The 25,202-nt window shown below is 47.2% G+C and overlaps 2 protein-coding genes across 2 annotated transcripts in view; one reads left to right on the top strand and one right to left on the bottom strand.

The window, feature by feature from the left end:
* The window catches only part of CTPS2 (CTP synthase 2), a 77,784-nt gene that overhangs the window by 21,369 nt on the left and 31,213 nt on the right, over positions 1 to 25,202 (top strand). The window contains exon 7 of the mRNA XM_060182689.1: positions 22,167 to 22,263. Coding sequence (XP_060038672.1) covers positions 22,167 to 22,263 — 97 coding nt within the window. The remainder of the gene's footprint in view (positions 1 to 22,166; positions 22,264 to 25,202) is intronic.
* Positions 5,813 to 10,570, bottom strand: S100G (S100 calcium binding protein G). Its single transcript, XM_007538991.3, has 3 exons — positions 10,508 to 10,570; positions 9,788 to 9,939; positions 5,813 to 6,074 (listed from the first exon to the last, which is right to left on the bottom strand). Exons 2-3 carry the CDS (start codon positions 9,920 to 9,922, stop codon positions 5,970 to 5,972), a joined length of 240 nt encoding a protein of 79 aa, XP_007539053.1. The 5' UTR covers positions 9,923 to 9,939; positions 10,508 to 10,570; the 3' UTR covers positions 5,813 to 5,969.

The raw sequence follows: 25,202 nt of genomic DNA on the forward strand, positions 1-25,202 counted from the left end.
TGGGAGGCCTCTAGCTGGATTTGAGGGACACATGAGTGAAAGAACAGAAAAAAAGGGCCAGGTGGTGGCACACCTGATTGAGCACACATGTTACAGTGTGTAAGGACCCAGGTTCAAGCCCCCAGCCCTCACCTGCAGGGCGAAAGTTTCACAGGCAGTGAAGCGGTGCTGCAGGTGTCTCTCTGTCTCTTCTCCCTCCCTCCCTCCTCCTTCCTCTTGTTTCTGGCTGTCTCTATTCAGTAAAAAAATAATTAAGCATTTTAAAAAAGAACAGAAAAAAAAACAACTCTTGCCCTGGGTGGAGCCGAGGATCTGGTGAGAATTGAAATTTTGTGCCTGAAAGATGCTGGTGCTTTTGATTCAAGAGGAAATTCAGGGAGGAAATTTGTTGGATGTGGTGATGAGGTGATTGTTGGAAACCAGGCCCACAAGGCCATGCCAGTAGACAGTTCTGGGGTGCAAAGGAGATCAGCCTGTGCCCCCAGAGTTCTTCAGAGGCTGGAAAATCATCAACCCAGCCCTGATAGATTAAGCAGAGAAAGAAGTTTGTTAGTAAGACGCACATTTCCCATACACACGGGAAAGACCTGGCGAGACTGAGCCGCTCACTTCGTGATTTCAGACGCCATGGCTGAATGTCTCAGCTGAGAGAGGACACTGAGAAGAGTGGGGGAAGGCCAGTTTGGAAGGCTTCCAGGGAAGGCACGATAAGAAAAGGTGTGCAGAGGGAGTCGGGCTGTAGCGCAGCGGGTTAAGCGCAGGTGGCGCAAAGCACAAGGATTGGCATAAGGATCCCGGTTCGAACCCCGGCTCCCCACCTGCAGGGGAGTCGCTTCACAGGCGGTGAAGCAGGTGTGCAGGTGTCTATCTTTCTCTCCCCCTCTCTGTCTTCCTCTCCTCTCTCCATTTCTCTCTGTCCTATCCAACAACGACAACAACAATAATAACTACAACAATAAAACAACAAGGGCAACAAAAGGGAATAAATAAATAAAATAAATATTTAAAAAAAAAAAGAAGGAAAAGGTGTGCAGAGTTAAGTTCCATCTCCTCCAGTGATGAGGTAAAGGGGTTAGTTTTTCCCTACACAGTGAGGGAGACGAGCCGACAATCACTGCCTTTTTTCAGAGGCAGCCTCCACTCTGCCTCCAGGGCTCCTCCCGTGAAATGAACCTTTTACCAAAGACCGATTTTGGGGTGACAGTTTCACTTCCCTACAACGTGAACACACATGGATACTCATAAATGTGCACCTCTCACTAGCATTCCACTTCCACATGGGTATAGCCATCTTGAGGGTCAACCTCCCACCAGCAGGAGGTGCACTGCTGTGCCCCTCTTTTCTTTCTTTCTTTTTAAAAAGTTTATTTATTGACTGGATAGAGAGAGAAAATTGAGAAGGGAGAGGGAGATGGGGGGAGAGACACCTGTAGCACTCCTTCACCTCTTGTGAAACTTTCTTCCTGCAGGTGGGGACCAGGGGCTTGAACCTATTTTTTTTCCCCTCTTTTTTTTTTTTTTTGATTCCTCTTGAATCAAAAGCACTACTCAGGGGGTCGGGCGGTGGCGCAGTGGGTTAAGCGCATGTGGCGCAAAGCGCAGGGACCGGTGTAAGGATCCCGGTTCGAGCCCCCGGCTCCCCACCTGCAGGGGAGTCGCTTCACAGGCGGTGAAGCAGGTCTGCAGGTGTCTATCTCTCTCTCCCCTTCTCTGTCTTCCCCTCGTCTCTCCATTTCTCTCTGTCCTATCCAACAACGAATTGTGTCAACAAGAGCAATAATAATGACCACAACGAAGCTACAACAAGGGCAACAAAAGGGGGAAAAAATGGCCTCCAGGAGTGGTGGATTCATGGTGCAGGCACCGAGCCCAGCAATAACCCTGGAGGAGGAAAAAAAAAAAAAGCACTACTCAGCTCTGGCTTATGGTGGTGCTGGAGATTGAACCTGGGACTTTAGAGCCTCAAGCATGAGAGTCTCTTTGCATAACCATTATGCTATCTACCCCTGACCTGAACTTGGGTCTTTGCACACTGTAATGTGAACATTTAACCAGGTGTGCCTTTGCCTGACTACCCCCTTATCTTTCTTTTTTTTTAAAAAATATTTTATTTATTTATTTCCCCTTTTTTGTTGCCCTTGTTGTTTCTGTCATTGTTGTGGTTATTATTATTGTTGTTATTGATGTTGTTGTTGCTGGATAGGACAGATAAATGGAGAAAGGAGGGGAAGACAGAGGGGGAGAGAAAGATAGACACCTGCTTCACTGCTTGTGAAGTGACCCCCCTGCAGATGGGGAGCCGAGGGCTTAAGCTAGTCCTCGAGTTTTGTGCCATGTGAGTTTAACCCACTGCGCTACAGCCCGACTCCCCTCCCCCTTGTCTTTCTAAAGCACATTCCTGGCCTCTGTGCCTCCTGCAGCTTCCAGTTCCCAGCTCCCTTTCTGACCTTGGTCTAGCATGACAACTAAGCTCCTTTTTCTTTTGGGTCATCGCTGTGGGCGTCACTACTGACTTTTTCAGATAGAAGAGACAGAGAGCAAGGGAGCTCATGCCACCAGAGCTTTCCTCAATGTGGTGAGGGCCAGACTCGAACCTGGGTCAAGCAGTGCATTATCTGAGTGAACTATTGAGTTGTTGAAAAAGTCATGACTCCCCCCCACCAGGTTTTTCTGTGTAAAGATGTGGCATGACTTGCCTAATGACCCGGTATTTCACTGACCCTCAACCAAGGGCTTCTTCTGTCCATCCGGACATCAGAATACTCACTGCACTCATCAGACATGGCTTTTCTCCTTGAGCTTCCTTGAGTTTGGTCACGGTACATATCAGTGGTTTATTTCCTCTCTTTTTGAATGCCCAGTGCCGCCTCTTTCCGGGGATTCTTTCTACACACCCCCATTGAAGTAATTATTTTATTTTTTTGCCTCCAGGATTATCGATGGGGCTCAATGCCAGCACTATAAATCCACTGCTCCTGGAGGCTCTTTTTCGCATTGTGTTGCCTTTGTTGTGGTTGTTATTGTTATTGTTGTCATAGCTGTTGTTTTTGTTGGGTAGGACAGACATTGAGAGAGGAGGGGAAGACAGAGAGGGAGAGAGAAAGACACCTGCAGACCTGCTTCACCTCTTATGAAGTGACCCCCTGCGGGTGGGGAGCCAGGGGGCTTGAACTGGGATCCTTAGGCCGGTCCTTGTGCTTTCCACCATGTGCACTTATCTCACTGTGCTACCATCCGGCCCCCTAAAGTAGTTTCTGTGATTAAACTTTTCCCTAGCCTGAACCGTATTTACTGACTTAAGATCTTAAGAGGCCCAGAAACTGAACTCTTAGGACGCCTTGTAGAACGCCCCGCCCACGTAGGAGCTTCATGTATGCTGGTGCTGACATAGAGAACGTACATTTTTTTACACTGCATGGGCCTGCAGGGGACCCAGGACAAAGGCTAACCATGAAGCATGATCTCTATGATCAAACTCAGTGAAGCACATGCAACAGAAAATACTCCCCCCCCCCCCCCCGCACCATAGGCCAATGATGGTTAAAAGATTAGAGTGCCCAGTTGAATGGCATTAAAGAATAGTTGATCGTGGCTGGGCAGTGGGTTTATACCAGAAATCACATCGATGAATGTGCATTACTGACTAAACAAGAGAGAACCCCCATAGCATCACATAGAAGCCCCAGAGGATACTTTGAGAATGAAAGAGATTATCTGTCACAAACCAACAGCTGACAGTGAACTCAATGGGGAAGAAGGAGGACGTTCCGGTTATATGCAGAATGAATATAAGACATGTGCTGCAGTGACTAATAATACAGCTTACACTGTCTGGGGAGGGAAGCTAGTGTGCGTCTGCGCATTGGGGCAAATCTGAATCAATGCAACCTTTTGGAAAATCAATTAGGCGATCAGTTTCGCAGGCCATAAAAAGCATTCTTAGTCTCCGACTCAGACATTTGCTTCTCAGAAACTCTCCTCAGGAAATCGGATGCATTGCCCAAGGCATGAGCAGGTATTCAGTGTGGCACTATTGAGAAGAATCAGAAATGACAATCATCTAAATGGCCCACTGTGGGGCGCTCGTGATGACTGTTATGGGCTGTCCCGACAGTGGGATGTAATTAGTCACCAGAAATGTTTATGGCTCTTGATGCCATAGAATGCTCTTGCTTGAATTAGAATGAGGCGGATTATATTTAAATACTCCCTCACTGTGTGTAAAAGCTTCCTCTCTTTCTTGGCAGAAGGACTACAAGCCATCTTTCCTCCTCCTTCCTTCCTTCCTTCCTTCCTTCCTTCCTTCCTTCCTTCCTTCCTTCCTTCCTTCCTTCCTTCCTTTCTTCCTGGTTAAATTTCTGAACATTTGAAATAGCTTACCATGCATTTCCTCCATTGTATTTTCCTGTCCCTTTTTATTGCAGTGCAATAAATAGTGAAGTCAGGGCCTTGCACATGCCTGATACTGCTGAGCCCTGTCTCTCTTGGCCTTGTTTTCATCCTATTTTGAGAGAGAGAGAGAGAGCGAGTGAGAGGGAGAGAGAGATTAAAGCTTCACTCCACGGGAAGTGCCGGACTCAAATCCAGGACCTTGAGCATGGTAAAGCACCCACTTTACTTGCTGAATCATCTCCTAGGCCTAACAGTTGTATTTTCTGATGCTTCTAAGTAAGAAGATGCGACGAGGCTTGTGAAAAGCAGTAAAGCAATATTTTCAACATGTTTCCTTTTGTCTGGGGAGATGGCGTAGAGGAAGCAATGCATGGGAGAGGCCCTGGGTTCTGTCCTTGGCACCACCAACAGCTAGAGCTAAGTGGTGTTACGGTTAAGAAAAAGTATTTTTATTTAAAGTTTTCATTTGTTCTCTGTGACAGGAAGCACATCCATTAGATTGGAAAATCAGCGTGTGCAGTAAGAGAGAGACTGGAGAGAGGCTCCCACCTCGTCCTGTGTGCCCAGGCCTCCCCAGCATCCTCTGCAAGCCCTCCAGAGTGAGATGGCAGAGGCAGGGCCAGGCTTTCTCAGCTTGGGGGTCAGGTCGAAGCGACTCTGTGGGAGGCCTAGTGTCAGGTGAAAACCATTCAGTAATGCCTTTCCCTACATGTGGAAAGTAGACGAGCAGTGCTCTCTGTTTCTGACGCCAACTAGAGAGAGTAAAATTGTGCGTTTGGCCGGAAGCCCCTAAGTCTCCCTGTCCATCATACTTACACTCCCTTTACTAGAACTGAGGCCACCCAGTGGCTGGTGGAGCAGAACTGATTCTTGGCCCTGTGTTCCTTTCACTCCCTCGAGGGTCACTGAGTCACAAGGCACAATGAGTGGTAGGAAGAAATGATGCTGAAAGATACTTTTGGGGAAATCTATTTCTCAGTAGCTTTGAACATGATTTCTTTTTACAGGGGAGTGGAAGTAGTGTACTGCTCAGTTCTGGCTTGTGATGGGGCTGTGGATTGAACCTGGGGCTTTGGAGCCTCAGGCATGAGAGTCTTTCTGCATTACCATTCTGCTCTCTCCCCTGCCTACTTCTCGTTCAAAGACACTAGCTATAAACTAGGCTTAAATAGGGTTTGGCACTGGAAATGATGGGAGTGCCTAGTAGTTGCAGGTAGAGTGAGGGGCAGATTTCTTCTGTTGGAGGAATGGAGAATTGGCTTAGTACTTCAGGATTCTTTCCAAGTCTCTGATACCATTTTGAAGTCTTAGTCAAGATCTTAGAAGTACCTAGCACACCCCTCCTTTTTTTTTTTAGGTGAGTCAGACTAAGGTTACTTTCAATTTTACTGAGCTATATAGTCAGAACATGACAAGGTGAGACATAGCTAAGACTTTATTAGCAGTAATAGGGCCTCACCATCAGCATATTATAATGACAAAGAATTAAACAGTGACAGTGGCGAGCCCAGGGAGGATAGAGCCCCATCCTTGGTGTTCTTCTTTGGGTGTATAGGGTACTGCTCTGGCTGGATTTTTCACTGGCAGATCTTTTTGACTAAGACTTGGAATTCTTCAAAACTGACTTCTCCATCTCCATTCTTGTCCAGTTCCTGGAAGAGGTCATCAAGGGTGCTTGGGCCCTGGTTTTCAACAGTAAAAAAAAAAAAAAAAGGATGGGATGAGAGAGAGAGAGAGAGAATGAGAATGAATTAGTTAGTGCTCCAGAGGCTGGGCAAATAATTAAATTAAATTAAAGCGGGAGGCAGATTGAGAAGAGTAAGAGTAAGAACAAATTCATAATGACATGTCCACCTCCTATACACATGGGAGAGATCCAGAAATTTTGCATAAGTCATCACATGGTCTTAGATTCCATCTTTAAATCGCTGAGTTAACATAGAGGACTTTCGGGAGGTGAAAAGGGGAGGGAGTTAGGGAAGTTATTAAGGAAAGCACAGAGGAAGCTGGGTGTTAGCGCAGTGGATTAAGCACACATGGCACAAAGCACAAGGACCTGGCAAAGCACAAGGACCTGGCGTAAGGATCCCAGTTCAAGCCCACGGTTCCCCACCTGCGGGGGGGCGGGGGTGTTTCAAAAAGAGGTAAAGCAGGTCTGCAGGTGTCTGTCTTTCTCTCCCCCTCTCTGTCTTCCCCTCCTCTTCCAATTTCATTGTCCTATCCAACAACAACAGCAATAACAATAACAACAAGGGCAACAACAATGGGAAAAATGGCCTCTAGGAGCAGTGGATTTGTGGCGCAGGCACTGAGCCCCAGCAATAACGCTGGAGGCCAAAAAAAAAAAAAAAAAAGGAAGGCACAGAAAGCAAAGTCATTCTGTTTCTGAAAGTTACTCAGTTTTGCCTTCTCCACTGAAAAGAGTCCAGGGGCTTAGGTTTTCCTCTGTACCAAGGAGGGAGCCTCCCTTCATTTTCTTTAATTTTTTTATGTATTTGTTAGAGATGGAAATTGAGAGGGGGAATAGATTGAGACATTTGCAGCACTACTTCACCCCTCTCACAGCTTCCCCTGCAGGTGGGGACTGGGAGGTCTGAACCTGGGTTCTTGCATATTGTAATGCATGCGCTCAACGGGGTACATCACTGCCCGTGGTCCTTGCCCAATACCTTCTTCTAAGGGGACCTCCAGTCTGTCTTCAGGACTCTGCCTGTGAAATTAGCCTTTAGCCAGAGCCCTGTTTTGAGGTAGTAAACCTTTACTCCCTTTCACTAAGTATTCAGCATCATCTGTTGTCACTACTAGCCAGAATGGTTTCACCAAAGCATTTGGTAGCTGCTAAGCCATACAATGGATAATATGAACAGGGAACAGCTTAGACAACTTTCATGTTACAAAAAAATATCAGGCACCTGACTTGCCAAGTAGATTTTTCAACATTTACCATTACTCTGCCCACCTATGTTAAAATTATAAAAGGCAATAGAAATTAATATAATTTATAACTTAACATGACCTAGGAAAGGAAGTATGAGTTATAAAAACGATAGCAGGAAATTATATAGAGTACAGACAAGTCTAGACAGTCACTAAATCTTACCTTTTTATTTTTATTTTTTATTTTATTATTTATTTTGCAGAGAGACAGAGAGAAATTGATAGGGGAGGGGGAGGTAGGGAGAGAGAGAGAGAGAGAGAAACACCTGCAACACTGCTTCACCACTCTTGAAACTTTCCCCCCTGTAGGTGGGGACCAGGGGCTTGAACCTGGGTCCTTAGGCACTGTAATGTGTGCACTTAACCAGGTGTGCCACTGTGTCGTCCATAGTCTTACCTTTTAACGCACCCAAGCATTCCTGTCAGACTATGATTTTTGTTTTAATATTTTTCCTCCCTTTTTTGTTATTCCTCCCTTTTAAATATATTTTCTCCTACTATCGTTTTTATTTCTTTTTAAAAATTGAAGAGATCTTTTTGTAGACTTTAGCCTTTTTAGACTTAACCCTGAGAAATAATCTTTTATCTTTGATTAAAGATCATTTTTTTTTTTTTTTGCCTCCGGGGTTATTGCTGGGGCTCGGTGCCTGCACCACAAATCCACTGCTCCTGGGGGCTGTTTTTTCCCTTTTGTTGCCCCTGTTGTTTTATCATTGTTGTGGTTATTATTATTGCTGTTGTTGGATATGATCGAGAGAAATGGAGAGAGGAGGGGAAGACAGAGGGAGAGAAAGACAGACACCTGCAGACCTGCTTCACCACTTGTGAGAAATTGAGAGGGAAGTGGGAGGTAGGGAGCGAGACAGAGACACACCTACAACACTGCTTGACCACTCTTGAAACTTTCTCCCTTTGTAGGTGGGGAACCGGGGCCTTGAACCGGGATCCTTACACCGGTCCTTGTGCTTTGCGCCACGTGCGGTTAACCCGCTGCGCTACCGTCTGGCCCCCAAAGACTATCTTTTTTTATGCTAACTCCTTGAACTATTTTAAAGTTATTTTATATTTTCCCTTTTTTATATAATATCAGGGAATGAACTCAGGGCCTCATGCATGTATATTACTTCTGAGCAGCCTCTGGGGTTGAAATTCTTAATTCCTTTTATTCAGAAAGAGAAGGAGAGATAGGGGAGAGGGACTCTGACACTGCTCCACTGTCCATGGAACTCCTTGGGTGCTGTCCATAGCACTCCCATGTGGTGCTGGGGCTCAAGCCCAGACCCTCCAGCATGGGTCTACTGGGTCACCTGACTCCTGGTCTCTGTCTCATATTTCAACTATCAGAAAATGAGTCAGTATCCAAATCAAAGGTCTCAGATTCAGCTGCTTTTCTTTAAAACAAACACCCCCAAATCGGAACCCTTCTCAACTTCACCAAGGTACCTCTCACATTTGTTGGCTGACAGCAGGTTTATGGTTAAAGTCTAGAAAGCAGGCATTTTCTTCTGGAACTTGGTTCAGCTAACTAAGATCAGTAGCTTCCATTCTGAAGCTGGGCTTCAGCTGCTGAGGGAAGAGCCCGCTCCTGCCACCTTGGGCATGGACGACTCAGGGGTGGGCGTGCTGAGGAGAAAGTCGACCCCTCGTCTGATTCGCAGTAGCACACATACACATTCAGCTGCTTAAGGCAAATTAATGCAAAGTTAACCACTTTTGAAATAGAAATGGGTTTCCCTGGAGGGCACTGTGTTAGCCCCAAATGTTTTTTTTTTTCCCTTTACCTGGTGCCAGGCCTTCACGCATGCCTGATTTTACTGCTCCTGGGCCGACTCTTTATTCTTTTCATTTTAGAGAGAGACGGAGAAAGAGACACATAGCAGCAGCGTTTCTCCTGGTACCAGGGTGTTTTCACGTAGTGTTTGGGGTTGAACCTGGGCAATACACATGGCAAAGCCTGTGCCCTACTCAGTGAGCTATCTTCCTGCCCACCCCAAACAGGTTTTCTTAACAGACCACTGAGTAAGTGTTGGTCTTGGTGAAGGAGCCTACCTGTGACCACGAGCCCCTTCAGAAGTAGAGGGTATTGTTTTACAGACGTCTCAGCTTTCTCCAGACTAGTGCCCATGGTGCAGGCCCCCCGCCAGCCCTAGCTCGCCACTAGTGCCATTGTTGCTTCTGTCTCTCGGGGCTGAGAGTTCTCGGCTGAGGCTGTGAGGCATAGGAGGCTTGGCCCTGCTTTCTAGAAGTTTGCCATTGCTAATGTGTGCGCCACCCCCCAGGGAAGAAAGCCCAAAGTCAAGTGCCCCCCATGCCCAGCGTACTGTGCACAACGAGGGTCTCCATTCAGCCTCTTGCATATCCTTCCCTGTCCTTGTCCCTGTTCCCCACCCCCACACGGCCCCGCTCCCCTCCAAGCAGAGGTCTGGCCAGTCCTGTGGGTTCTGCAGAGAGCACTCACTTTGAGCAAGTTGGGGAATTCCGTTTGGATCAAAAGTTTCAGCTCCTCCTTGGACAGCTGGTCTGGGTCTCCTTCTTTGGCTGCGTACTTTTCAAAAATACTCTTCAGTTCCGCAGGGGACTTCTTTGCACACATTTTTGGTGGTTTTCAAACTGGGACACAAATGAACTTATTAGCGAAAGACCAAAGCGGGGTGTGTGTGTGTGTGGGGGGGGCTCATAGACTGAAGAGTGCCAGTGGGATTTGGTGCAATAGAGCTCCTTTCTTGGCATAGGTGGGGGGAGGAGAAAAAGGAGGTGAGGGTGGAGTTGTAGAGCTGTAGTCAGTGCCAGAGTCTCTTAAGAATAATCATCTCTGGGCTGAGAGTGGAGATGAGCGCAGGCTTCACACGTGCAAGGCCCTAGGTTTCATTGGGCACCTTCGGTTAACTCTCTGCTCTGCTCCTAGGGTGCATCTGCTAGGCCACTTGGGTTGGTAATTAGGCCCTTCTGCACAGCTTAGGGACCTGGTCTGCACTCTGTAGACCCAATCAGTAACTGAGAGGCTGGAATCTGGGGAGATACCTGCCCACAGCTCCTTGTCTCTGAGCTGTGGGCATGTCTTCTCGTAGCAAAACCCGCTCCCTGCCCCGGCCCCTGTCTGTCACACTGCTCTGTAAAGAAGCAGAGAATCAGTGCCAGGCAGAAAGCTCTGCTTAGGAAGGACCCAGCTCACACTCACCTGATCGCCCAGCAGGGAGGCAGCTGGAAAAATCTCGAAAGGGAGTAAAGCGCTGGGCAGGATGTGAGACTTTTATAGTCTTTGCAGACACACACCTGATGATGACATTTTCCATTTGCTTGCCATTTAAGGCTAATTATTAATGGTTTTTGAAACTAGCTTAAGACTGCATGACCCTCATAATTAAGGGCAAGATCCACGAAAGAGCAACCTCACCAGTTGCTTAATGGGTCAGAGTCCTAAGAATAAGCTCGGTTTTTTTCCCCCCTCTCTAGTTTCTGTTTTCCCTCCAATATGGGATTCGGCGATTTGCTTACATTTCAGAAAGGTTAGGCACTGAGGTTTTTTTTAAGATGTTAGGAAAAGAAATGTTATCTTAGAAGATCAGTACTCAGGTTGATACTTGGAAAAGCTGCAGCACAGCTACTGAAATCCTTCTGAAGTTTGGTGTCTTTTAGTCACCTGAATATTGGAATGAATGAATGAATGAATGAATGAGCAAGTGAAATCTGAGCATCACCAAGAAGCAGGCTTAAAAAGGTGGGGAAAAATCACACACTAGTCTGTGATTTTGTTTGGTAGAGCAAGGCTGCCAATAACAGTCCTTTTTTCATTATTTGTTGTCTGTGTCTGCTTTTCACTAATCACTATCCCTTTCTTTACCAAGTAGGTTGTGTTAACCATTCTAGAAACTTGTGGAAAGGTGTGACTCATTTGCATAGAAATGTTTCAAACTTCCTGCAAGTGCCAAGATATTATTTTATTTTATTGCCACCAGGGTTATTGCTGGAGTTTGGTGCCTGTATGATGAGTCCACCCCTCCTGGTGGCTACCAGGAGGCCATTTGTCCTCTTTTTTTTCTTTCTTTCTTAGATAAGACAGAGAAATTGAGAGAGGAGGGGAAGATAGAGAGGGAGACAGAAAGTGAGACACCTACAGACCTGCTTCACCACTTGTGAAGCTGCTTCCCTGCAGAGGGAGAACAGGGGCTTGAACCCAGGCCTTTGCTTATGATACAGGTGTGCCACTGCTTGGCCCCAACCACATTCATTTCTATTGAGGGAGGGTTCTGTGAAGGAATGAGGACATTTCCAGAGGACATTGATCTAAGAGCTATTGCAGGTTATAAGGAGGGGTTCCTCCTGAGCTCTGTTAAAAGCACTTAGTGGCTTTGTTTTTATTAGTGATTTAATGATGATTAATAACAAAATTGTGGGATAAGAGGGGTACAATTCCACACAATTCCCACCACCAGAGTTCCATATCCTCCATTGGAAGCTTCCCTATTCTTTACGCCTACTGGGAGTATGGACTAAAGATCTTTATGGGGAGCAGAAGGTGGAAGGTCTGGCTTCTGTAATTGCTTCTCTGCTGGATATGGGCATTGGCAGGTCAATCCATACCCCCAGCTTGTTTCTGTCTTTCCCTAGTGGTGCAGGCCTCTGGACAGGTGGGGTTACAGGACTCACTGGTTAGGTCATTTGTCCAGGAAAGTCAGGATGGTGTCATGGTAGCATCTGCAACTTGGTAGCTGAAAAGCACTAAGATATAAAACAGAACAAATTGTTTAGTAATCAGGAACCGAAAGGTAAGAATAGAGCAGATGAAATTTGCTGCCTTCATGTTGGAAGAAGCTAGGAAGTCTATTTTAGGTATATTCCAAGGGGCCCATGCCTTTACTAATTTTTGCCTGAACCAGATAGCTAGCATGCACGTGGGCTGAAAATATTGTTTGGGAAGATGGTGTCAGTTGGAAAAAGGACTAGAAAGCTGGATCAGGACAGAGTAGCTCCCATATATGGGAAAGGCTAACTGTGAACCCCATCGACCTGACCTAGGGCCCATGCACTTAGTGGCTTTTCAGCCTTCTCACTCTGCCTTGCTTGTCTAATTTTCTCTGATCTTTCTTTCTTTCTTTTTTTTTTAAATCTGATCTTTCATTGTTAAGACATACAAATCACAGAGTGAGCTATTGGGTTGTAATTCTGTTGGGTGCATTTCAGTTGTAAGGTTCTAGGCTGTGCACCTGTGCTGAGACTTTGCCTTTGGGATTCTCATCTGTGTTGTTTAGTGGGGGTTGGGGGGTGACTGATATGCACTGATTCTGAGGAGAGATGCGTTCACCTCTTGGAAGGAAGGTATGAAAAATTTTGGTTTTACTTAGAAGATTTTACACAAAAAATAGTCTGGTCTTGGCAACCTGTTGTACTCAGGATGTTAAGAGGATTTCTAGTGTTTTTATGGTTAAGCTGTCACCCCTGGCAGGTAGATTTTTTTTTTTTTTTTTTTTTACCAGAGCACTGCTAAACTCTGGATTCTGCTGGAGGATTAAACCTGGGAACTTTGATGCTTCAGGCATGAAGGTCTTTCTGCATAACCACTATGTTACCTTCCCAGCAGCTAGACTTCAGCTGAACAGCCATGCCAAGTAATACCCTTTCCCTGCAACTCCTCTTTCAAAAACTTTATCACCAGCTAATGCACACCAGCCCACCTCTTGCCCAGATTGTCTGGTTGTTGACACTTCCACAATCACTTTCTTTCCATGGACAAAACGCTTTCCCCACTCCCTCTTGAGCCATCTGAGCCCTTCTTAAGACATCTAGAATGGTCCAGGAGGTGATGCAGTAGATAAAGCATTGGACTCTCAAGCGTGAGGTCCTGAGTTCAATCCCCGGCAGCACATGTACCAACCAGAGTGATGTCTGGTTCTTTCTCTCTCTCCTTCTTTCTCATTAATAAATAACTAAATTATTAAAAAAAAAGACATCTAGACAATCCCTCCAAGACACGTCAGCATGTCTCCGAGGTCAAAGGACATTCTATGTAGTTTCGGCTACTGTCCTCACAGCCAGGATTCAGAGGTCCTCACTCCCTGAAAGAGCATCCGAAATCATTGTCCCTGATTACTAGTGAAAATCAGCATGGCACTTCTGTTTCTTGCATCTGTATTGAATGATTTCAATAATTACACGTTTATTATTAATAACGCTACAGAATTGAAGCTCACAGTGTCGACTTCCACACCACAGCCACCACCGAAGTTTTGTGTCCCCATGCTCCCACCTCCCAAAGGTGACCACCATTAATTCCCTCAAGTCTTAGAAACAGCTTGCTTGCTTCTGTTTTTTTTTTCCCCTCAAGTTCATGTGTATCAGTTCTCTAGATTTCACATATGAGTGAAACTATCTGGTAGTTGTCTTCCATTGCTAAGCATCATAACCTCCAGTTCCACCCATTTTGGCCCAAAGGAAACAATACCATCTTTTTTGATGGCAGAGTAGTATTCCATGGAATATATATCCTGTAACTTCCTTAGCTCATCGTCTATTGACGGGCATTTAGTCTGCTTCCACTCTTGGGCTACTGTGAATAATACAGCTGTGAAAATAGGGATGCATATGTCCTTTCCGATTAGTGTTTCAGTGCCTTTTGGATAAATGCTGGGTCACAAGGCACTTCCGTTTTTACCTGTTTAATAAGGACTGTCCATACAGTCTTCCCAAGGGGCTGTACCAGTTTGCATTCCCACCAGCAGCCCTGTATAGGATCTTAAAAACTGGATAATACATCAACGGTATGATTTTCCCACTTTAAGTTAGTGATTTACAGAATTACAAAATAACGGGTATAATTCCACAGCATTCCCACCACCAGAGTTCTACTGTTTATTTTTTTTAAAAAAATTATATTTATTTCTTTCCTTTTGTTGACCTTGTTTTGTTGTTGTGGTTATTATTATTGTTGTTGATGTCGCTGTTGGATAGGACAGAGAGAAATGGAGAGAGGAGGGGAAGACAGAGGGGGAGAGAAAGACAGACACCTGCAGACCTTCTTCACCACCTGTGAAGCGACTCCCCTGCAGGTGGGGAGCCGGGGGCTCGAACCGGGATCCTTCCTCTGGTCCTTGCGCTTTGCGCCACCTGCGCTTAACCCGCTGCACTACCGCCCGACTCCCGGATAGCAGTCTTTTTAGACCACAAATCTGTTGTTTCAGTGGAGGACCTTTGATTCAAAGAGGTCCCAAAGGCCAGGAAGGTAGCAGAGTGGTTATGCTAAGAGGCCTTCATGCCTGAGGTTCTGGGGTCATAGGTTCAATCCTCAGCACCACCATAAGCCAGAACTGAGCAGGGCTCTGGTAAACCCCCCCCCCAACTACTCACTGTCAGAATGCATGCTTGCAGCAGTTGCTGTGAGAGTCGGACAACACTTCATTAGTTTTCTTAACCCCCCGCCCCTGCCCGTCTCTGCCTGTCAGACATTACATCTCTTGGGTCTCTCTTGACCAGTGGTGAGGGTGAGCCTGCAGCAGGGAAATGTGAAACCCATTGCTAGATATTCTTGTGAAACATTAACCAGACCTATAGGGAGACAGGCCAGAAACACAGGGTGTGTTCAGAGAGTGCCTTTAGAAACCAGAAAAGGTGAGATGACAGGCCCAAGATTGTTCATGGAAAAATGGGGAGGCAAAGGTTATTGACCACCTTGCTGTCGAAGCACCTAATCTTTGGTCAACCCAAGGACTTTCCTAGGAGAGTCAAGGGCACTCGTAACACCCTGGGTACCACAGGCTGGAGGCTGCTTTGCAGTGGGCAGCCTGGACAGATCCTGTCAGTTCCCGGGCCATGCCCAGCAAAATGTCCAGGGGCTCGTGTGGGTTGTCCCCCACCCCGAGGTTTAGAAGCATGGCTGTCCCCCAAAAGGAATGCCTTCCTCCTTGCCTGTTCCCCTTGGCCTAACTTCAGGCCTTTCTGATGGTCCTGGGTGGTTGAAAAGGAAGGGCCTGTGGAGGGTTGGTTGGAATTGGTTGGAGGGTGATTGTCACAGTGGCCTTGGTGGTGATGGGACAAGCAAGAGACCGGACGGGGCCCCCCGGAACATGACCACCCATGGTTAGGGAGACAGCACCTTCAGAAAGGCAGCCAAAGGCCACGTGTGTGTGTGTGTGTGTGTGTGTGTGTGTGTGTGTGTGTGTGTGTGATGGGGCTGTTGAGAGGGAGCAGAAGAGCCAAAGCATACTTGGAGAACACAGTAGAACTTTTTTTTTTTTTTTAAATCACTGCCACCAAGGTTATTGCTCCTGGGCACCATTTTTCCCTTTTATTTTATAAAACAGAAATTGAGAGGAGAGGAGGAGGAGGGAGAGAGAAAAAGAGACATCTGGAGCATTGCTTCACCACTCATGCAGCTTCCCCCTGCAGGTTGGGACTGTGAGTTTGAACCCAGGTCCTTGCGCATGCTAATGTGTGTACCAGCTGTGTTCCCCACTGCCTGGCCCAGAACAGACTTGGAAGAACTTCAAGAACTTCCATGTATTTGGCATAAGAGGCTGGAAATGGCATGCCACGCTCTTTAAGGCTAATGCCCAAAGGCGGGCCCGGAAAGAAAGCAACCTTCCCAGGCTCTGCAGCACGGTCAGCGGCTCCACTCCTAGAAATGGCATCTTTGATCAGGCGCCTGCCGTGTGCAGACTTGATTGTTCAGGGCACTGGGACGCACAGCGTCTTGAACCCATTACATTATCGCGGGCTGCAGGAGCCTCAGTAGTTCCAACAGAGGTTAATTAGTGCCACCTTTCTCCTTATTGTGCTACTTTTAGTTCTCCTTCAGCTTTTATCACCACCAGTACCCGTCACTTATTGATCCCTTTTCATTTGTCTTATGCCCAGTGGCTCAGTTCCAAGAAATGACAGCTTTGTAAGGAGGGGGATCAGATGTCAGGCTGTATATAGGCAAAAATCAGAGTGGGCCTGGGTAGAGGACCTCACCAGTGTGCCCTGGGTCCCCCACCTCCCCAGAGCCCTGCCCCATTAGGGAAAGACAAACAGTCTGGGATACAAATGCCTGTCGAGGCAAGTACGCCCCCCAGAGGCAAGAAATGTTTTTTTTAAGCTGATAAAGTTTTGCCCACAGAGGCAAAAAAATGCCCCCCCCAGGCCTTCCCTTGGCAGCACACTGGATCTTGTTACTCGCTTACATGTTTCTCCATGTTTGTGCCAGTTTCTTTTTTAAAAATGCCTGTATGATAGAGGTTTCTGTTCACCCCACACCCCTGATACTGTGGTCGTTTAGTTAAAAAGAAAAGGGGGAATTGTTGTATGCTTTACATTGGGTTGTTCTAGCTCTCCCCCTGCCAAGAAAATTGGTTCAGTCCTGCTAGTTTCGCTGGCCCGCTTGTCCCCGCCCCAAGGAACCCTGAGGGAGTTCCAGAGTTCGAGAGTGCTTGGCGCCGCCATAGGGGAAAGAGGCAGGAGAGTGCTTGGAGCCACTGCGGGGGAAGGAGGCAGGAGAGTTCTGTTTGGTGATTAGTTTGTCTTAGTTTATAAATCGTTGTTCCTGAATAAAAAAACACAGCTTCCCTGCCCAGCCGTGTGTCCTGGTCTGTTACCCGCCCGTGAAGCTAGCCCGGCCAGCTGGAGCCTCTGAATTTTAACAACAACCTTTCTCCTTATTGTGCTACTTTTAGTTCTCCTTCAGCTTTTATCACCACCAGTACCTGTCGCTTATTGATCCCTTTTCACTTGTCTTATGCCCAGTGGCTCAGTTCCAAGAAATGACAGCTTTGTAAGGAGGGGGATCAGATGTCAGGCTGCATATAGGCAAAAATCAGAGTGGGCCTGGGCAAAGGACCTCACCAGTGTGCCCTGGGTCCCCCACCTCCCCAGAGCCCTACCCCATTAGGGAAAGACAGTCTGGGGGAGTGGGTAGACCTGCCAGTGCTCATGTCCAGTGGCGAAGCAGTTACAGGAGCCAGACCTCCCACCTTCTTCTCCCCATAGAGATCTTTGGTCCTTACTCCCAGTGGGGTAAAGAATAGGGAAGCTTCCAATGGAGGGGAGGGGATACGGAACTCTGGTGGTGGGAATTGTACCCCTCTGAACACACAATTTTGTCAATCACTATTAAATCACTAATAATAAAAAAAGTTGAAAAATAAGAAAACACAAAGCAGAACTTGGACTGGGTTTGGTGTATTTGCACCAAGTAAAAAATTCTGGGGTGCGGGGGGGAGGGTTCAGATCCTGGAATATGCTAGCAGAGGAGGACCTAGAGGGGGTTGAAGTGTTTTGTGGAAAACTGAGAAATGTTACACATGTACAAATGACTGCATTTTACTGTTGACTGTAAGCCATTAATTCCCCCAGTGAAGGAAAACCAACCAACCAGAGTGGGCCTAGGCCATCTTCTCGCAGCAGGAGAGGTGTTTTGCCTCTGGATGCCAGCAGTCTTGGGGCCTGGGAAGGAAGCTGCGGCATGGCTGAGGTTCGCTGCTAGATCTGCATCAGTAGTGAATGGTAACAGACAGGCTGTGAAGCTTCGGGAGAGCACGAGAGAGCACGGCACCAAAGCCTCTTTCAGTGTGGCGGGGCCGGGCTTGAAACTGAGCTACATACCTGACAGAGCTATTCTGCCACCCTCACTTCCGCATTTGGTTGCTGAATCAGGTGGTTTACACCTCCAGAGACCGTCTTGATGCCTTCTTTTCTTTCAGCAGGGAGAGCGTAAGTAAGGCCTGGTGGAAGGCCGCAGTGTTGGATGGTCCCGTTTTGGCCTTACTTGTGTAGCTTTGTGAAAATAATACAGTATGGAAAGTTTGAAAACTCAGAAGGCTCCAGAGGCCTTTAAGGAAGAGAGATTCACTTCTGTTCACCTTCTGTCTCCCGCCCGGCACCCTTGAAGACGTTTCTCCTGCTGTTCGCTCCATGTTTCAGCATCATACTCTGCTTTCTAGGTGCTCTGCCAGAGATCTCCAGAGTTCTCTCTGTCTTGTGAGTGGTATTGAAGGCCCCAAGGGCGTGAGACCCTGTGCCCCCTCACTTTCCTGTTCCCCTGTCACCCCCCACTGGAGTTTGGGAGGTCTTGTCTAATCTTGAGATGTCTGTCAGGCCCATGTCAAGTGAGGCAGGCCTCCTAGTTTCACTTGGGTCTTTTGTCTCTATCTTTGTTCGGTCATTACCTGGTATGAACATTCCAGACCTGCCAGTCACTGAACAAGCTACACAGAGGCTTTTCCCAGATCGAAGGACCCAGCACAGTAAGGCTGGACTGAAGAATCACAGCCCACTTGGAAGGAGAAGCCAGGGGAAGTCAAGCACTATGGTCTTTCTAGAAGGTTCGGGTTGTCTTGAATGCACGCGGAAACTGAGGCTGTGTGTAAAGTCAGGATTTCTTAAAGCCCTTATCTACCCTTTCCTAGAAAATACAGCAGGGGCTGGGCGCTTCTGAACAGATCAGGCTTGGGAACTGGGCGCTGGTGCCCTCTCACCTCACTCTAGTAATACTTAACTCACCATAATTAGCCAGTCCACGGAGATAGGAAGGGGACGCCAAGGCCACGAGCACTTCAGAACTGAGCACTCCATCCAGCAAGGAGGTAATCAGGCTTTCCTCCACCCCTCTCCCTCAGTGACTCTGAGTACTTGGGGCACAGGGTTCAGATGGCTCAGAAAGTCCTGGGGCACTGATAAGATCAGGCAAGTTCTCGGAAAAAAAATTCACCCTGGGAAATTAGGCTTGTCAGGGGTGCTTGGAGAGCGATAGGTGGCAATTCCTTAGGGCATGGAAGAAGAAACCAAACCCAAAGAAAGGCCTTCTGAGAGGGGCGCTTGAGTAATTCCACTGGAACAGGTAAAGTCATTAAAAAAGAGGAGAAGGAAAAAGATTGTGTGATTATGGTAACCAGAATGAGGAAACAGCAGTGGTTCGAGAACAGGTTTTGTTGCTGAATTTCTGTGACTCGGTTATGAAGACAGAGTGAACTGACAGAGCCAGGGGTCCTGGGAACACTCTCTTGTCACTCCGCTTGCTGTTTGCGCTGCCCCCTGTGGAGGGCTGAGGGTGCCGGCCCAGTTCTCAGAGCTCCGGCTCACATGGCCCTGGCGGGACACAGGTCTGGGAGGTGCAGGGACACGGAGGCCACAGAGCACTCTGGCTAGCCTCTGGCACCCGAGAATGGCAGCTCCCAGAAATTGCAGTTCACATGAGGTAGTCGGACTAAGTCCTCAAGGTGGGGACTGGTTTCATTGAGGGAGGAAGGGAAGGGGAGCAGGTGCTCAGTCTCTGGGCAGGAGGAACCCAGAAGCAGTTGAGCAGCAGAAGGAAGGTAATGGTGGCCAGAGCCCTGGGTCCTGGGTCCTGGGAAAAGTCGTGGGCAGAGACGCCAGAGGGCTGGGCAGCGCTGACACTCACAGGCAAGGATTTCAAGCTGAGGCAATACCCAGCCTCCTCTGCCTGCTGTGTGCGGGGTGCTGTCGGCCTGGGAGGGGCTGTGGTCGGGTGTAGGAAGTCTGCAGGGACTAAGTTGATGGGACTGGACAGATTGGGTATGGAAGTAAGGGAAAGAGGGAGACCCAGGCTGACATTTTGGTTTCTGACCTATAGAATGTGCTAGAATAGTTGAGTTGCCAGCATCCAAAGGAAAGCAAAGCATGAAACCGTGCACTCTACCACGGTTAGAAACCTACCATATTACTACGACTACTTCTCCTCCTTGTCCTCATTCTATTTTTTTTGCCTCCAGGGTTATTGCTGGTGCCTGGTGCCTGCACTATGAACCCACTGCTCCTGGAGGCCATTTTCCCCCGGTTTTATTGGCTAGGACAGAGAGAAATTGAGTGGGGAGGGGAAGATAGAGAGACAGAGAGACAGCTGCACCACTTGTGACACCACCCCTCCCTGCAGGTGGGGAGCCGGGCCCTCGAACCAGGATCCCTGCATGGGTCCTTGCACTTTATACTATGTGCGCTTGACCCGGTGTGCCACTGCCTCACATCCTACCCCAGTTTTTGAAAATTTATTTTTTTATTAGTGATTTACAAAAATCATAGGAAAATAGGGGTATAGTTTCACATCACTCCTACCACCAGAGTCCTGTGTCCCCATACCCCTCCAGCAGAAACTTCCAGTAGTTCTTCCAAGGTCACAGATACGGATTGACTTCATATCTGTCTCTAATATATATATATATATATATATATCTCCCATTTTTTATGGGCCTGCCTTCACTTCCTTTCTAAGCCACACTTACACCTGTTATTACTGCCAAGTGTCCTTCCTTTTCCTCTTCCCTCTCAGCTAAGTGAACCGGTACCTGACGACTCCTGGTGTTTTCCAGATTCTCTTTCCTTACAGTGGTGGTATAAAAACCAAGATTCCTGGTGACAAATGTTTTGGGTCCCGCTGGAACTGGGCTCAAGAACCCTCTGGTCATCTTCCCCTATGCCCCCCCCCCCCGGAGTATGGACCAAAGTTCTTCTTTGCATCCCATCACCTTTTTAAAGGAATCCCTTTTCATCTTCAAACTTTGTATATTAGTTCCACTGAGTCACTAATACATTAGTATTGTTGTTATTAAACTGTGGCACAGGGCCTTGTGCCACAGTGTTCGGTCGCACTGCCCCTGGCCTGGTTTTTCATCCTCTTTTATTTCAGAGGTAGAGAAAGAGGGAGAGAACATCACAGCACTGCTCAACCGGCTGTGGAGCTTCGCCCAGTGCTGTGACGTTCCCTCCTGATGCCAGGGCTCCAGCCTGAGACTGTATACATGGTTAGGCATGCGTCCTACCACATGAGCTATCTACCAGCCCCCTTAAGGAATTCTAATTCTATCTACAGATACGTAGCCTCACTGTACAGCCTTCCCTTGGGCTTGGCCCAGATCACTGCAATGAAGCCAAACCAGAATGAAGCCAAGCCATATGCCTTTGTTCATTCCCCGCCGCCTTTAACAGTTTCCATTGTACTCTGACAGTAGCATCCTGCACGAGAATGTCCCTAAAATGGCTCCGGTAGCCTCGCTGGACCTGTAGGGTTTACTCACGGCAGCCTGTCAGCGACACATCATGTTCGTGCGCAGTAAAGCGAAACACAAACTGACATGTACCGATCTTTCCCATGAGGATCAACAAACAGGCTTGCTCCTGAGAGATCCTTTGGGAATGGCGTAGACGGTGGGAGGGGGTTGTTGCCATAGGAGCAAGATGAGTACCAGAGTGGGGGTGCCTGGGAGCCCAGAACTTGCAGCTGACAAGTTCACACTGAGTAAGGACAGGAGGAAGGTCATGAGGGAGCTGCTGCTGTGGAGTGCTCCTTTCTTCATCCCTCCCTCCCTCCCTCCCTCCCTCCCTTCCCCCCACCTTCTTTCTTTCAAGTGACCTAAGTGAATGAATGATGCAAAAAGCAGAGAAGGAAGGTTACCGTGAAAAGCAGATAACGCATGGCAGCATCGGAGCAGGAAGATGGGGAGGAATGACCCGGCTTCAGTGTTTAGGGAGCATTCTTTTCTTTTCTTTGTCAAAGTAAAGCTTACAGGCCAGGAGCTGGCTCACCCAGCTCACCCAGTGGAGAGCACACTACCATGTATGAGGACCTGGGTTCGAGCCCCCACCCACCACATGGCAACAGCATGCAAAGGGAAGCTTCATGAGTGGTGAAGCGGTGCTGTGGTGTCTTCTCTCTCTCTCTCTCTCTCTCTCTCTCTCTCTCTCTCATCTATCTCTCTCTCTCTGACTCTCATCCTATTTCTGGAAAAGAAGAGGATATTCATGAACAAATACAATAATGAATCCTGATAAATAAATTTTAAAAATAAATGAAGCTTGTAATTTGGAAAGGGGCATCTTCACAAGTTGACCAAATGGGACGTGTTTTGTTTTCTAAGGTGATTGATATGCCAGAGCACACCCCTGGTGATTTGGGAGGATCGATGAGACTGGGAATCAGAAGAACTGTGTTCAAAACTGAAAATTCAATACTGAGTAAGTGTCTGAGCTGGTTTCTCTTTCAAGATGGTGGGTGCCTGGGGTGGTGTGGTATGGCCCTTCCCTTCCAGTACCTCGGACTCCCCCTGGTCTTCCTGGAGCCCCCATTTCTCTCCCAGCACAACTTGGTAGCCCACAGGCCAATGTCCCTGGCCATGTGAGCTCCGCGACATCCGGGGCAAGGGCTGCTTGGTGAATTCGCTAACCACCGGGGAGCTGACCTTGAACTGACAGCTATGAAAGCGCCCTGATTCAGTCTGTGCTCTTGAGTTCACCGGTCACACCACTGGAAACAGCTCCCTGCTGAGCCGCTTTACATCTGTGGTTTCAGAGGCTGATTTGCAAACTCCACGAGGAGGGGTAGGAGAGGGCACCTCTGTCTCTCAGGAGTGTGTTCTCTGTTCCAGTAGCTCCAGCGTGGGGTGGGGGTGGGGTGGGGGGCCCTGCAGGCACGGCCTGCCTCCTGGTACCAGCTGCTTTTCCTCCTCCCAAGAAGGTGGTTCTCATTTTTTTTAACTTCTTCCCATACATTAACATAGTGCATGAGATCAGCAGCGTGAAAAGCCCAGAGCCAGGAAGTCAGCTGACTCGCTGTATCTTGGGCAAGATCTTGTTCTGTGCCAGTTGCACTGAGTGAGCCACGGCAGAGATGAGAGCGAGCGGAGCAGAGGCTGGCCTGGGTCTGGGGCTTCAGAGCCAGCAGAAGGAATGCTGTGGAAATGGCCTTTTGTGCTATAGACAAATAAATAAACAAATAGGGCCCTAATGCAGAGGAGGGGAAGCAGGGGGCCACAGGGGCCCAGCCTCACGGAAGTTACAAAGAACATTTGGGCAAAATCCCTTCTTAAGCTTAAAGTCTAAAACCAGAACTAGGCACTTCTCCTTTAAAGATGCCTAACAGCTTCTGAGGGGCATGAAGCATCTTAGCCAGACTCAGATTTGAAAAAGAAAAGTTTCAGACTGCGCATGTTTCCCTGCAGCCTCTGGCTAAGAAGCCATTGTTCTCCAGTGACTCTCTCTCTGCCCTTGTTCTCCAGTGACTCTCTCTCTCTCTCCCTCTCCCTCTCTCTCTCTCTCTCTCTCTCTCTCTCTCTCTCTCTCTCCCTCCCTCCCCCCCTCTCCTCCCCCCTCTCCCACACACACACTTAGGTAACTTTTTTTTCTTCTAAGAATAGCTTCTCTCTGTGGATGTGAACAGCATTTCTTTGTCTTTCAAATACTTTGAGACTTTATTATAGTAATTGCCTTAATGTTAAAAAAAAATGTTAGTGAGAGACTTAATGTTTTAGAATCGTATCTGCTATGAAAGACCCAGTGGTAATCATTCCAGCTTTTCAAAAACTAAGAGCTGTGTATTCAAATTATTTTATTTGTCCTGATGGAAATAAGACTTTTAAGCTTTGGTTTTCTTTACAGAAGATATAGGAATGATGTTAATGTTTTTCAGGGATCTTAAACACAGTCCCAAAGTGTGCTGCTTACTTAACCTTTCGCCTGCCACCTTCTGGGACACAATTCTAAGTAGCTTTATTGAGAGATCACTTACACACCGTCCAACAATCTGTTGAAAGTGAAGAAGTCAGTAGTATTTAATCTATTGACAGAGTTGTCCAGTTTTGAATATGTTTCCCACCACCATTAATTTGGGAACATTATTTTTAAAAAGAGCTTAAAGACTTATTAATGACATTTTACTGATCTGTTTTCCTATTGTGAGACACTTCATATTGTTTCTGGCATTTTTTTTAGGAAAAAAGTGGCTGATATGGACATCCTGACACAGTGTTTTTGTTCTTTTAATCGTTTCCTTAATCATTTCCAGGAGTCAGACTATTAGATCAAAGGGTATGACCACTTTTATGACTGATAATTATGCCGGTTTATTTGAAACAGGAGGTGAACCAGTTCACAGCTATTTGAATTGTACTGAGAAAGAGGTGAAGCGGTTCATAGTGACTTTGATGGCACCGTGGTGCTCTGGTGTTCTCGGCCTCTTGTAGTGTTCTTAGGTTTCTTTCAGCTCTGTTTGCGAGAACCAAAAGGGTCTTTTGTGATTGCACTTTCTTCTGCATGTCTTTTCATTGTTCCATTACAGACATTTCACCCCAGCCGTCAATATTCGTATTAATTTATTTATTATTGTATAGAGGCAGAGATAAATTGAGAGGGGAGAGGGAGAGAGACAGATTGACACCTGCAGCCCTGCTTTACCACTCCTGAAACTTTCCCCCTGCAGGTGGGGACCGGGTTCTTGAACCTGGGTCCTTTTGCACTATAATGTGTGTACTTAACCAGGTGCGCCACCACCTGGCCCCTTCATTCATTCATTTATTTTTATTTGCATAGACATTTATTGTTTCTTTTTTTAAAAATAAATTTATTTATAAAAAGGAAACATTGACTAAACCATTTTATTGAATTTCACTTGACTCTGACTGTGTTGGGGATTGAACCTGGGACCTCAGAGCCTCAGGCGTGAGTGAGAGTCTTTTGCAGACCATTAAACTGGCTCCTCCGCCCATCATGTTGATTTGAATCTGTGCACGTCGCTCAAGTCTTGTGGATTTGCCAGCACTTAAACTGCCTGGAAGTCTGTTACTCAGATGTTTTTTAAAAAATATTTATTTATTCCCTTTTGTTGCCCTTGTTGTTGTAGTTATTATTGTTGTTGTCACTGTTGGATAGGACAGAGAGAAATGGAGAGAGGAAGGGAAGATGGGGAGAGAAAGACAGACACCTGCAGACCTGCTTCACCGCCTGTGAAGCAACTTCCCTGTAGGTGGGGAGCCGGGGGCTCGAACTGTCAAATGTTTGAAACTAGGGGCCAGTAAATGTTTTCTGTGGAAGGCCCGATATAAGTAAATATTTTCAGCTTTGGGACCGTGTCATCTTTGTTACCTGTGCTCAGCTCTGCCTTGGGGGGTTGTGGAAGCAGC

Source organism: Erinaceus europaeus, chromosome X, assembly GCF_950295315.1.
Source record: "Erinaceus europaeus chromosome X, mEriEur2.1, whole genome shotgun sequence".
In the NCBI taxonomy this organism is placed as follows: domain Eukaryota; kingdom Metazoa; phylum Chordata; class Mammalia; order Eulipotyphla; family Erinaceidae; genus Erinaceus; species Erinaceus europaeus.